This window comes from Manacus vitellinus, unplaced genomic scaffold (assembly GCF_001715985.3).
Source record: "Manacus vitellinus isolate BGI_N305 unplaced genomic scaffold, ASM171598v3 scaffold_1_pilon, whole genome shotgun sequence".
NCBI lineage: Eukaryota > Metazoa > Chordata > Aves > Passeriformes > Pipridae > Manacus > Manacus vitellinus.
In genome coordinates, this window is record NW_021939396.1 from 48,643,638 (window position 1) to 48,658,916 (window position 15,279).

The following is a 15,279-nucleotide window of genomic DNA, read 5'->3' on the forward strand; positions in this document are numbered from 1 at the left end:
GGACTCTCTGACGGGCGCCTGTCTTTCCACCTCCAGGAACGGGGTGCGCCTACATAGTGACAAGAACGTGAGCTGCTCGGTGCTGGACGGGACGGAGAGCTACGTCCAGGCCCAGTACAAGTGCGCTTGGAACCAGTTCCCCTGCCAGCCGACCCCGGTGTAAGTAGCCCAGGAGGCGACCTCGGGAAGGCAAGAGCTTGGCCACCCACTGCCAAGCCCCGGCAGGGAGGTGGTCGCTGCGCCGGCGCTCGGGTGGTTCCCGGCACCCCAAAAGCGCAGAGTCGGGGCAGGAGGGCGCGGACCGCCCCTGGTCCCCAGCACGCCCCAGACAAAGCGCGCTCTCATTGCAAACATCAGGCGGCCGGAGCTAATTGGAGCCAGATTGAATTGTTGGTCTGTGCAGCCAGCCCGCCGAGAGGGAGCTGCGCTGGCACACCTCGTCGGCGTGGTGGGGCGTGCAGGCAGGCGGAAAGCACGCGGGCTGCTTCCCATGGACGGCGGGAACGCCGGGATCTGCCGGGAGCGCACCTATGTGCTGCTGGGTGCGCCCCTACGCACCCTGGCCCAGAGCTGCCGGGGTACAGCCACGCTCAAAACCGGTTTTATAGTTGCTCTGTGTTCCTGGATCAAGAGAGAGCCAGGAACGTGAGCCAACTGCTTTACAGTCTGTGTATCCCTGTCGGTTGCCCAGCAAGGGGAGCTGCCAGTGCAGAGATTTTTACGGGAGGTTATATAAAGTTACTTTTTTGATTTTAAGCTTTATGAGTGTGACCACATGCTAGTCTGCAGAGTGACCACCTACGGCACGCTGTGCTGCAGCAAGGCTGTGTGAGCCTGCAGGTACCATAGGCGTCAGGGAACAGATGTATCCCACTTACCTTCTGGCTAATCTCAGGCAAGTCCCCATTCCTCAGTTTCCCACTTGAGAAGCAGTAATATTTGCATGTTTCTGTTTGAAAGCTCTTAGTGATATGCATCCTGTGAAAGCATTTCACCTCTCCCAGAAGTCAGTCGAAGGACACCCACAGATTTTCGTAGGCTCAGACTTGGGCTGAGGTGATGATGAGGATTGTTTTAGAGTAAAACTTCAGTAACTAGTTTTTATTTTGACGTGAAACAGTGAGAATGAAACTTATACTGCTGCATCCTGGGTACTACTGAAATAAGACTGTGGACATTGATGACACTGCCACCCTGGGGCCCATGACAATAGGTGTTGCGTGTTTGGCATTCAAATGCCTCGCTTTCTGTCTGTTTGGGTTGCTGTTTTCGTTTAAAAAAACAGCTTTTCTCTATTGGAAAATATAAACCCTAGAATTTGAGGGGAAAAAACAAAGACAGCATACAGCTGAGTAACACTCTTGTGTAATATCCCGTTTCTCTTTGGAGTGTTGAACTGGCCATTTTGGACTTGTGACTGAGTTTATGAACTGTGTAATGGGGTGTGCCCTCTGTCTTGAGAAGTCTCCGTAGTGGAGCTACAGAGGAGTGAGGAGTGGTTGAAACTGAGCTCTTTAAACATATAAATCACCAAGCATTGAGATAAGGAATTTCAGAGGCAGTAAATTAGGACTTTCATGGACTATTTGCTAGTAGATAATGAAGAAAGTGCAAGGGCATTGCTTCTAGCTCAGGAAATTCCTGAACTGAAAATGTTTGAGTGTGTGAGGTCTTTGGCAGGAGTAAGAAGGGGAAGCCCATCTTGAGCAGGGGGCTGGACTGCATGACCTCCAGAAGTCCCATCCCTTTCAGATTTCTCTGTGGTTCTGTGAAATGGCATTGTCTGTCCTTGTGCTTCGGAACATCTGGAGTTGGCTGCTGTCAGAGAGAGAATATTGGGCTAAACAGGCATTTGGTCTCGCCAGCTGTGTTCAGTCTCATGGGATTTTTTGTTCTTTTGAGAATGGAATTAGGTATTTATCATAAGATTTTGTTGCCTCAATTTGACTTTCTTTGTTGAACATCACTATTATTTTCTTCATAACTGTAATGGCAACTGCAAAACAATTCCTTTTTCTTAACATAAAATATTTTAAGCACCTTACACAGCACTGGCTGATTAACACTGAAAGATGGTGGAATATCAAAATCTTGAAATTTTATTGTGTTCAAAACTTTTGAACTTTTTGACTTTTATTTTTGTCTACTGCATATACACCTTCTCTAAGTGCCAGAGTAGGAAAGGAGCTAATCTTCAAATGCTACAAATCCTACAAATCCCTAACTTCAGTCCTGTGAAAAGAATTGTTTAATTCAGAAGGAATAGTGGTCTGAATAACAAAATGTGTTTATATATGTTTATTAGCTAATGCTGACATAAATAGGAGAGGAAAGAGCTATAAAAGCAACAAAGAAATAACTGTGAGGACTTTTAGAAAATTATTCTCTTTCCTTCCTTTGTACACTTGCATAGAGAGCTTAAAATGAACTAAATAGCAGATATTCATGGTAATAAAGTATAGTCCCTGTGTACTCTCCTCCTGATACCCAGGGTTTATCTGAGAGCTCATTCAGCTGCAGACAGTGGGGACAGTGAGATCCAAATCAAACAAAGAGTTCCTTAACTGTATCATAGATTTAGGAGTTTTATTAGTACTTAAGTACTGTTAGGTCTATTTTTTAAACAGTCAGTGGATTTTCTGTTGATTTATGTTAGTTGAAGACTAGGTTTAAAGCGCCTTTCTAATATTTAGGTACAGTCTAGGTTATGGATAGCAATTACTTAGATTGCATTTTATATGGGAGCTTTTCACTGCCTTAAACATACGGAGTACTCCCAAACTCCATGTGTTCTTCACATACAAGAGAGTGTGTATTCAGGTTTGGATTATAGTCAGCACTGATTATCCTTTTAATTTTTTTATTTTTTTTTTTTTTTAGAAATAAAAGGTGTGGTGATTAAGCATAAAAATCATATGCGTGCATGAACCCTTTTTACCTACCCTTTAGGCCCATTAAAATATAATTTGTCTGGAGAAAAAAAAACCAAAACAAAATCCCCTATTGGGATAACTACACTTCTAGAAGTGTTAACTGTAAGTTCACTTTGGCTAGGGGGTGTATTTCCTGAACTAAGTTGAAATTCAGGAAATTATTATACTTCATTGTTTAAGTGATCTGTAGGTACTTGGGCTCGATAGTGCATTTCCTTGCTGAAAAGCTGGTGAATGCTTTGGCTCATTAAGGTGTCAAGGATAAATGTGAGTTGAAGTGTGGCTGCTTAAGAGATAGGAAGAGAGGGAGTAGAAAGAGCAGAAAGGCCCTTTGAAGTATGTTCCCTTTGAAGTATGGGGGCACCTGATTTATTTTTCTTAAAACTGTGAGTAGCAAAAGAAGGAGGAACGTTGTTATTAGTAGGTCATTGGGCTGAAGGGTACTTACACAAAATATTAATGTTTTTACCCACTAAAAAGAACTTGGATGTTTTGAAATTTAATATTACTTCATAAATAACTGACCCCTTCCTGCTTCTTTTGTTGTGAATTTCCTTTCCTAGCTTTCTTGTGAATGGTTTGGTAACTTAAATAGCATTATTAGCAATTTATAACTAATAGCATTGTTGGATTCTAAAGAAAAAATGTGTTGCCCTTCTGGTTAGATCCTACGCACTCTTTAGGGTTTTGGCTTGTTCTGGTTAATGTAGCTGCTTCAGAGTAGGGTATCGTCCTACCAGTTGTTTGGTTTGCCTCTTGTTCTGTAAAGTATGTTGGGACACCTGGCTGTACCATAGGTGCTCAAGTTTATGGCCCAGCATTTTTGGGAAAAGCTGCTCTCGACACTAAGGTTTTGATTTTAAAGTTTGAAGTGAACTGAAGTGGCTGAAGCAGAGGGATGTTTTCTGGATTTCTGTCTTTGCTACAGAACTGCGATAGGACTTTCCCGTAAATCAAATAGAAAGAAATTTAGGTTGGTAAGAACCTCTGGAGGTATGTAACCCCCCCCTGCCATGGCTCCCAGCTAACAGGAGAGCCAGCTTCAAGGTTAGATAAGGTTGCTCGGGGATTTGGAAGAGGGGATGTTTTATCAGATCTTCTAATTCATGTACCAACCCCCATTAATTCTGCTACATGAGTAAAGATTTGTGGGCTCAAGTCAGGTCATCTGTCTTTAGCTTGTGAAAACTAAATTTCATGGTTTAGTGTAAGCTTCTCATATAACACTAATGATAAATGTTTAATAAACAAACCCATTATTTCATTTTGTTGCACATACTTAGAAAATGGTCAAGGAAATGATGAATGAATCAATAGCTGAATTGGCAAGCCTCTCCAAATCTCTCATTGAGCAATATTTTCCGACTTCTTGTCGTTTGATACTTTCAAATGAGCATAAATAAGCCCACTGCCAAACGATTCACAGTTTTGTTTATTGCCCAGAAGAAGATTTAAAGCAAAAGATTGAAATAACTTTAGAGAATATTACTGTTAGTTTTCTGCATTCTTAAGTATCAGGATAGATGATTACTTATGAGTAAAACACAGCTTTTAATGAGCAGCACTCAGTGTTTATTAACAAAATAATACTAAGTAAAAGCAGAAATGTATTACTGAGGAACAACATGTGAGACTTCGAGTTCATGTTAAATGGCTTCATCAATCTGGCCACCCCAGAGCAACCTCGGTGGAGCACATCAACCCTAGTCTAGGAACATGTAGGAAATCCACATCTTGTTTTCAACCCTTCAACAGTCTCAATGTAGTTTTCAGTGAGACTGTTCAGTTGCTAGAAATTAAGCATACAGACCAGTGTCAGAACACTTAGCACCAGTGAGGGTCAAAAACTCAGATACACAAGTCAGTACAGATCAGAGCCTGTGCCTGCCACTGGCCTCCAGCAATACATATCTTGTAAGAAAAACTTTCAGGATGCACAAAAACTTGAAGGGAAAGTGAGAGCTGTTTAATGTTTCCCCTCCAAGTATCTATAAAGGTCCTTGGGATTTTTTTTTTTTCCGACTTCTTGTATTTTGTATGAAGCAGTGTTTCTTTGTACAGGCTCCAGCTAGCTGACTACATAGGGAGGTTAGCCTAAGGGGTTGTGCATTGAAAACAGCAAGGAAACTTAAAAAACTTCAATCTCCTGTAGTGCTTGTTTGAAAATCTTTGAGGGCCTGCTGGGTGTGGTAAGCTTTCCTGGCTGGCTCCCCAAGCCTGAAATTGTGCATCTCTGCCTCCACACACTGAATGCAAGAGAATCTTTCTTCTCTGTGAACTGGACAGGGAATTTTAACTTCACACATCATCTGAGTGTGTTGCAACAATTTTTAAAAAATCACACAGTGCTCCCCACTTCACATTAGTGTAAACACTTAGCGTTTTATGCTTTCAGGTTTGAGAAATGTGCGACCTGGAGGTCTGGAGCCTCTTCTGTTAAGCACCAAACTGTTGCCAATACAACAAATTTTCTCTTTTAGGGAGCTGCTGACCTGTTTAAAGTGTATTTCATCATAAATCACTCAAATAACCAAGGAATATTCTGCACCATTAGAAAGTGGGCAGTGCCAGTTTTACACATTGTGCATTATTACTCCCATCTGACTTAGGTTTTGCATTCACATCTCATCTTTCCTTTCCCCTCTGGTTCACTTTTGGCTTGGTGTCTTGAAAAGTAACAGCTCTCAAAACAATGCTCCATTTTATTCTGAAAGTTGGGGTCCCAGCTAATCCCACAGTTAGCTCTTGCATTCATGAAAGTATTGGTTTTCTCTTCTAACTGTGTGTGTTCTTAAATAATCTGTCAGCAATAGCTAATTCTAGAGCATCCTAGGAATCAGTTTATTTCATGGGCAGAGAAGCAGGAGAGATACTGTTGGAGCTCAGTTTCTCAGGCAGCTTTATCAGTAGCCATGTTCTGCATCCTCACTTGATCTTTTCACTGGTGTAGGGTGAGAAACTTGGTCCTCGCTGCTGGAAGAGGCAAATGAGTATGTTGCTAACATATAACCTGTTGCAAAATTGCACCTGTTCCATCCCTGTTAGACTACATCACATTGCAGCTCTACAAAGTTTTGCTGAAATCTTTTTGAAAGGACTGTATTTTCAGGGTTGTCCTATCCCATTCCATTTAAGTGGGATTTTAATAGCTTATTGTTGGTCTGTCACCACGTCTGACTGGCATAAGTATATCTCATGACAAAATGGAAGGAAGCAACTATGTAAGACAATTCAAGAATGTAAGTCCCAAGAATGAAGCTCTGCTTTGAACTTTGCCACAGGCTGTCTGTGGCTGCAAGTTACTTAAATGCACCCTGTGTCTTGGTTTTACTGCTTCTAAGAAGAGGATGCCTACCTAGTGGTAATTTATGAACATTAAGAGTATTAACATTTTAAACGTCTGAGCATTGTCTACTGGACTTTAGTGGTCAGCTCTTTGAAAATAAAATCTTCGGTGGCTGAGAGTTAGAGAGATAGGTATTTCCGTGTGTGTATGTGTCTGTATGAAGATATACAGGAAGAAATAATTAGTATGAGACATGAGGTCATGTTTCAGAGTGTGGAGTCCTTTGGCTCTTTCTTCCCATGAAGAAACATTTTTCTCCCAAGAGAGAAAATTGTAATTTGAATCTCGTCTTTTTTTGATAGAAGAATTCCAGCTGAGTGGCATGAAATTCACTGCATAAGTAATAAACAATGGCACTTCTGGAGGCTTTGAAAGGAGCTACAAATGGAACCATGTGGTGTTGCCTGAGAATAGTTGAAAGTTTTTGTCTTCTAATGCTTCCTGTAATCTTCTGCCTCTCTTATTGAAAAAACCACCCAAACTCTGAAGTAAAATTCAGGATTCTCTCAGATTCATTGAAATAATGTTCAGCATTGAAGAGAACTGTGTGCGAGAGACCAGCCTGTCACAAGCTGATTTGGGCACCATGATTGTCTGCTCCTTCCCTGGCACCAATAGGTGAGACAACAGTTTTATTTAGATGTAGGGAAAAGCAACTTTTTCCTTCCTAGCAGGAGGGAGTAATACAGTCACCTGTGCCAGGTCTCTGCCCACTAGCAATTTCTTCCATCATGCTTTTCAGGTAGCATGAAGACACCAAATAAAAATAAGCACTGGAAAAAAAAGCACTTAGTCTCTAATGCTCATTCCTGTTTTATGCAACATTTAGTAAAATTACTTTTGTAATCAGATACTAAAACAGTCATTGCCATGACCTGGATGGGTGATTTCTTGGTTATGTACACAGCAGGCAGTTGTGTTTCTGTGAATGCGTAGTGCTTTGACTTATTCCCTTGCTTTCCTTGAGTTTCAGTCCCTGTTAATGCTCTCAGCCAGCAGCAGCTTTTTATTCAGGATTTAGCTCAGAATAGATCTGGAACAAATGTTGGCCATGCTATAGTATACATTAGTGAAAACTTTATTAGAAGCTCCCTTATGTACCTGTGCGAACCCAGAGAAGCTGAGCCTCCTTGGTCATATGTGCTAGTGGTACTTGTCACAGTTTTATGTTTTCCGCAGGGGTGCCTCAAATTTGTGTTTTTCCCAGCACAAAAAAATTTTAGTCACTCTGTGATTTCTTTTCATAACAATTATTAGGTCCTGATTATTATGTTATCTATAGACCTGACCATGACTTTTCAGGATCTTCAATTAAGATGGCTGTGACTGGGCCAGACATTGGACTAGTGGGTAAGGTCAGTGGCATTTTTTTCAAAAAAAAGTAATTCCTCAGACCCCAGTGCCTGCAAAGACATGTACTAACCTACTTTATGTGAATTTTGAAAAAAAAAAAAAAAAGCCAGCTAAAGGAAGAATAGCAGTGTAAAGATAAGATTTTCTTAAGTCTATCTGTAAGAAGCAGCTTAGTGTCTCTAATGCCAGATCAAAATGGAAAATCATTTTGGGGTGCAATAGGATTCTTTTAAAATTGATTTTGCTGCATTGTATAATTGGAATTTATTATGGCCTTGATGTCTTTCTTTCACTTAACACCTAGACTTCTGTAGGTTACTCTATTCCTGTCAAAACATCTTTTCACTGCTTGCTATAAATGCCTTAGGATAAACTCTTAGTAAAGACACATTTTTCTTAAATTAAGCTCATCTGTGGGCTGGAACACAAGCTAACTGCCAGTGCTGCTGTGCAGTAGTAAGGTTATAAAAGAACAAAATCCAGAGGTGGGGTTTGACTCACCCTGAATTCGGTTGTCTGCCCTTTATACGGAGGGATGAATATGAGCATGGGAACTTAGACATACAGTAATGGTGACTCAAATGCAAGTCAGTGGTGTCCAGCATGCTCTGTAGGTAATCGGATGTAAATAATGACTTTAGGGTGAGATGCAGCCTCATGCAGTGAGATGCAGGTTTGACTCTGCTGGCTGTATTGCCTATTTCTGTTGACCATCATGGAAATACAGAGAACTAGTACCTGTCCGTACTTACACAGGAGGCACCTGAAATCCAGGAGAGCTGAAACTTGCTGTTACAGACAACCACTGGAAGTTTCCCACGATCTCAGTGGAACTAAGATTTCTGGCACTATTTGTAGGGCTTACGGTTAGGCCTGCAGTCTTGGGAAACAGAAAACTTGGGATCAACTGGTTCTAGTTTAGTATTTGTGTAGTATAAACCTACAAAATAAAAAATGCTTGGTCAAAGTACATTTGCATCTAGGTAGTATTTCTGAGAGTGTCTGTGTGCTACTTTGGCACTCCCGTTGCAATCTATATTGGAAATTTAGATGACTGGATAAAAATAACTATCAGACTATATAATTTACAAAGAATGAATCTACATTCAATAAAATTGTGAAATACTGAAGATTTGTTATCTTATATTTAATAAGACAGCAGTTTTCAGGCTGCTGAAGTATGGGACTTGTTCCAATCACTACAGAATTTTGGACCAACCTTAAAGCTTTGTGCTCAGAATAAACATTTTATACACTGCTTATGTAGAAACATATGCTGAGTCAACAGTCCCTTCCTCACAGTGAGGATGTGGTGCCACTTATGTCACTGCATTTCCCAAAAGGTTGAGTGTTAATATCTAGTTCCAGAACTGAACCATATGTTTTCCCACCAGTTTTGTCCAAATGTTTCTGATTTGTTTTATCGCTATTAGGTGACATTCCAAATATCAGTGTTAACTGTTTCCTTCTGTGGTTTAGCACCATGAGAATATTATAGCTTATTCCCTAGTCAAAATGTCTAGCATTTACAGCAAACATGAAGTTTTAATTAAGCATTTTCCTAAGGATGTACTTCTCTTTCAAAGAGGAGGAATATTTGAATGCTACTGTCACCCAGTACAACTTTATTTCAGCTGCAAAACACTTAGCTATTAAAAGTGAAGATTTGCTTTAGCATTCTGAATGTATTTTCTCATTTGATCAGCATGTTGAATTCATGGTGAAGACAGTAGGCATTGGTAGTTATAAACCTGTTGTGGCAATGCTCCTAAAAGCAGCTGTTCTTATTTTCTCTGTTGTGAGGAAAGATTAGAGACTGTTGAGAGAATTATTTCAATTACAGTATTTAGCTCAATTCATCAAGGGGATACAACCATCATCTTTGACTGAAGGTCCACAGGAGGATGAGGTGACTAGGCGCAGTAAGTGCTGGTGTATTGTATGTAACTTTTAACCATGTAAGAAATTACCATTTTTAAAAATATCTCTAAGATACTTGTAAAAATAATTGTGTTTAGTAACACTTACATGAATAGCAGAAATCCAAGTCAACTGTAGGAAGATTTGATGTTTTACTGGTTTTGAATTGTGTTGCAGCATTTAAAGGCATTAAAGCGGAGCCTCAATTCTTTGAGAGACTTCTGAATTTTTTGTGAACCCTTTTGACCAAATTGCCTCACTAGATAGCTCTGTAAAGATTCACACCTACCAGATACACGATGTGAAAATTGATGATGCATTCTAACCATGTAACTCTACCACGCTTCATAGGGAACCAACATTTTGTATCTCTGGCTACAGGAGTGCATTTTTTACATTTTGTATGTTTGTGATTGTATGTTATGCATTTGCTGTGACTATGAGTGAGCGGTTGGATTCAGAATACTGAAGAATTTAATAAAGACATGTCTGATTTGTATATTCTGGTAGCTCCCAGTCCTATGTCTTTCCCATACATAGAATCACAAATTATTCCCAGGATGTGGTCCCTTGCAGGAAGCTATGGTTTGTTTTGTTAGAACTGTAACCAGTAATACATTGTGTTCAATGCTGTTAGACTGTTATATCCTAGCAAAATCCTGGAAGTCTCCAGCTCCTGCACTGAAATTCATTGAGCAAGCAAAGTTCTGGCTTTAAAAAACTTAATATATGATTGAGAATCTCCCTTGGGCTGGATGCCTGCTGGTGACTGTCATTTATCAGTGCAGCTGGACAGTGTTGGCACAGTGGCACCATTCCTTGCATGGGTGACTTGCACAACAACTCTGTATGAAGTATATCATTAGTAGAGAAGCTGCATCAATAAAGCTGTGATTTTTAAGAAATTTTTATTTGACTGAATTTACATTAGAAAAGTGTTATTGTAAGTTCCTGTTTCCCAGCCTTACATGACTAACCTTCCTGGAGGAAATGGGAGTAGCTCTATGATTCATTCAGCTGGACTGGCAGTATAGAGAAGGAATAGTTCTTGGTAAGTAAATCCAACTTTAATTTCTGAGCCATCCATGAGTATAGCTTCTTGTTAGCATAGTTCAAAATGTGAAATATGAAAGCTGTTCTAGATCCAGATTTTGAAATATTCTGATTCTAGCTTGTTTTTGCTCTAGGAGAATTGTGGTTTAGGATTCAGGTTAGTCTGTATTTGATGTGCCATATCTGAAATAAAAACAGATCCAATTTTTGTATTTGCTTAAGTTTTCAAACTGGCAAGAATTTGTAAGAAATGGACCGCTACAACATTTTAAAAGGTGTAGACGCCCAGTGTTTATATTTTATAATTTAGAATGTGAGAATTATTCTGCATTTCAGATAATTTATTAAATCATATTGAGGGATTTTATGCCTCCTAGAATCATGAAACTATGAAACAAAAAAAAGTAAGAATGTCAAACATGCTTATTTTTTATTTTTAAGATGGAGTTTAGAAAAATTTCACATATGAGAAATATTAAGCTTGATTTCTTTTTATTTGTTTATATTTTTCTTTTGTGTCTCATGATTTGTCTGAATATTGAAGTCATCTTAAGGTGTCTATGTTGATGAGTATGACTATAGAGAAGGAATAGAAAGAGAAACTTGTCAAAAATACGATAGAAAATCCTCCTTCTGTAATTTAAGCAAAGAAGTGCACAGTTTGCATAAAACTAGTTCTTATTCCTTTTATAAAATTACTTTAAGCTATATTCTTAAAACTTTGTTAGGAAAATAGAGAGGTGTTTGAAAATAATCAAAACATTGTAATTTTCAGGAAGGAGGTTGACCCTGAAAGTATAGAGAGGAACACACACAAAGTTTGGAGCAGTTAAGTGTTTTATGGAAATCAGAGAAAAGTATGTACAACCATTTCCGGCATGTGAACATTGATCTGGAAGTTCAAAGTTTGCATTTCAGTAATGTGGTAGTTGTGAGAGAGGTTGTAATGACTCTCAAAACCACTTCAAAACACTCAAGTGTCTAGCTAATCCTGTTGCTCCTGACTCTGGCAGCTAGTTGGAAGGAAAGGATTCAAACCCAAATTATCTTGACAAGATGTGGTTTAATACTTCAGATAAGGGAGAGGGAAGAGGAAGTTCCTGGGTGGCCGGGATATTGTTCTTCCCAGTGGTGCCCTCTACGTTGCACTCCTCTATTTAGTTTTTAAAGCACTTGACCTTGGGGATGTCTGTACTTTATATTTGTAAGCAGGATTCAGCAGATGTTTCAGTGAAAATTGTAGAAGAAATGATGAGCTGCTACAGCTGTTTCCTATATGGTGTTGCGAAGGTTAAAAAAAAGATTGGAAACCCACGTTGAGTTTACGTGCTCCGAGTCAGAGTCTGAAAAGCTGACAGCCCCAGCAAACCACTGTAGTTATGACCAGCTAATAGACAAGAGATACAACATAGCCTGCCCCTGCTTTCCTTTGTAATCGAGAGGCTTATTAGAATAAGATACTCTTGGCCCAGAAAGTAACTTTTTCCCATTAAGTGAGAAGTCATAGACAAATTAATAATGCAAAACAACACTGAGTATATACAAAAATTAGAATATATTGTGGCAGAATTGGGAAAGGTGTGGTTGGAAAAGAAAAAAATTCTTAATAAGTAGTAAACATTTTAACCACCCTGCCACAAGTTTGTTAACCACCTTACTGAAAAGGGACAGCATACGTCTGTGAGATGTGGGACATTATATTAAAATTATGTATCTGGAGGTGAAATATGCTGAATAAAAAAAATATGGAATTATTTTAGCAATTAAATGCATCGGTGGCAAGAGGAGCTTTGAAGGGTAACAGTTAAACTAACTCTCACTCTGTCACTTTGAATAGAAACTGTTTCACAGTGTAAGAATTTAACTCTTTCCATTTGATAGCTGAATACTGTTTTTTTTTTAACCAATAAGGAATTTTGCAAATTAATACAACAGTGTTTAATGAAGTATGTAGGTGATTTTTGTGTGATAGTATGGCTGCTCTTAGTGCCTGTTCTGTACTGTATTCTCTCTGTCCCAAGAGACACTCCCTATGAGCCCAGACAGGCTATGGATGAAATCTGTTGCAGAGCTTCTGTAGAGTCCTTTGCCACTGTTCTGAATTTATTCTGCCAGTATTACTATTTTAGAGACATCTCAGCTGTGAAGTGAGCCTGTCATTCATTAAATGAGTGCAACCTGTTGTTATAATCTGAAATAATTGTAAGGAAAAAAGGAAGGAAAAAAGATCTGAAAATGCTGTAGGGACATTAGTAGCGTGATGCTAGTTTTACTCTGAGAAAGGAATTCATGTGAGAAATGGGGATTTTTTGTTTCTCTGTGCTCCAAAAATACAATTTTATAGAGCTCAGGTAGCAAATCCCCGTTTTCCTCGTTTTCCTCTTCTCTCAAGCTGAAATGAGCTGTACCTTAAATTGATTTAGTTTTTATAAAATAGCAGGGCCTCTGGTTATAGTCTGGTGGGATACCATAGTGTCTGACCACAGGTGAACATGCAGTGTGTGTATGAAGGAAAGCTATGGAAGAAGTCTATGGTTAAAGAAAGTGATTAATCAGGGAAGCTCAAGATTGTATGTACATAATGTGTGCATAGGTTTGTCTGCCACACCCTTTTCAGCTTAACTAATGAAGTAGGAAAGACTTGATTTCTTTTTTGGTTTAGCATTTCATCTGACTCCTTCTTTCATGTCCTTGTCTGACTCATGCTTACAGCGTTTTGTCCTCTGGAATATCCCTTCCAACTTTGACTGCTCTGTACATATGCATGCTGATGAATGGTTTAAGTGAAGACTGTGGAAAGACAAGTGGAACAAAGTGGGCAGAAACATTTTTTGATGTCCAGAAGAGCCCTGTGGGTGGGTTTGGAATGAAAAGCAATTATTAGAGGAAAAAGGTTTTGAATTTATAGAATAATACATTGATGGTCACTGTTACTCTCAGTGGTGTCTGAGAAGTTGAATCTTCACTTGCCACAACATTTTATCCCTCTGCTCATACATGAAAGCCCTTATTCCATGCCAATATTTGTTTTTCCTGACATGACTGTGTTGGGTGCAGGTAACTTTAAAACCTAGACAGAAATGTTTGTTCGTTTGATGTTTGAAGCAGAAAATGAATCGTGAATATTTGATTTTCATTGGGAAAAAAAATAACAAAACCTGTTTTAATTTTTACTTTAATTCCAATAGCTGGTTAGGTTATAGGTCGTTTAAAATGCTTTCTGTTTTGGCAGATACCGAACGAGTTTCAGACCTCGGTACACAGTTGCATATAAGACAGTGACAGAGCTAGAATGGAGATGTTGTCCTGGGTACAAAGGGGAAGACTGCAGGGAAGGACCAGCAGAAAAGCCAAACACTGCTCGACGTCCCACAACACCAGCTAAAGCTGTTGTGAAGAAAGGCGTAGGTAAGTTTTGGGTTGAATTTTGGTAGGCGTGATCATATGTCTGCTTTCTTGTTCTGTCTTTTAAGAATAAGAACCGTTATGGTTTCTATTGAAATCAACTACTGGCAGGTACAAATGCCGTATGGAAGACGCTGTGTGGTGGCAAAATAATAGCCAGGCAATAGCAGTCTTGATACAGAGAATTTCCTGAAGAATAACAGAGGGTTGGACTGTAGAATGCTGGCTGGAAATGCCAGCTGACTACTCAGGGTTCCAGAAAATCTTTGTTTTAAGATTGGAGTTTTTGTGAGAATTTACAGGATTTTTTTTTCTGTGGTTTCTCCAATGTTGAGGAAAAAAAAATAATAATAAGAACTACTATTAAAACAAAAAAACCCCACAGTAGGTACTAATTTTGATTATACATAGTGGTCCCTTGCAGTTTCACAGTGTTTTGTTCAAGGTTGTGTAGATTTTACAGATTTATGTTAGATTACCTGCCTTAATAGTAAGGAGTAAGGGAATAAGTAAGGATAAGCCTCAGTTCCTCAAAGAATATTTTAAAGAATAAATGACATTTGTGTAAGATACTGTCTTCTGAAAGGGCAAGAAGGAGTGCTGTTACTGCTGTATTATGCCTTTTCTCCATTAACAAAAAATGATAAACAGATGTTTCCTTCTGAAGGACTTTTTCCAACATAATTGGAGATTAGTGTCATATATAGCGCTTAGTCAGATTTCCACATGTGTTTTCTGTGTAATGGAATGTATTGAATCACTTAAAACATGCTTTCAAACTAGTCCTATAGATTATACACCTGCTTTAAAAATAACCTTTTAAAATAATTTGTTAGCCCACCTAAAACATTATTTCCAGAAGATGATAATAAAACATTCTCTTCTAGACTAAATAAAAAATTACTTTGACTTTTCCTGAAGTTTATCCTTTCCTGACGTCTCATAATATTTCTTTTTTTGTTGTTGTTCTGGATTTTCTGCAACTGTCACACATTTTGCCTGAAACTGAACATCCAGAATTGCATATGAAGCGAGTGTGGTAACTGGAGTACCTTGCAGAACCCCATCTCATAATCTCATATATGGGATTTATATTTGGACCCCAGTTCAGTAAAATACTGGAGCACAAATCCATTTCAGGCAAATAAATGGCTGGCTGCCACTGAAGTGGGAATTTGGGAGCAAATTTATTGTTATAGGAGATGCAGTGGTTCCAAGGTGATTGTGTTGTGATGTGTATAGATCTATAATGGTCTGTTATATATACTA

At 39.0% G+C, this 15,279-nt stretch overlaps 1 protein-coding gene across 1 annotated transcript in view; it reads left to right on the forward strand.

The window, feature by feature from the left end:
- EMILIN2 (elastin microfibril interfacer 2) overlaps positions 1–15,279 on the forward strand; it is a 30,767-nt gene that overhangs the window by 219 nt on the left and 15,269 nt on the right. Inside the window, 3 exon segments of the mRNA XM_029959388.1 lie at positions 37–57; positions 60–159; positions 13,838–14,013. Coding sequence (XP_029815248.1) covers positions 37–57; positions 60–159; positions 13,838–14,013 — 297 coding nt within the window.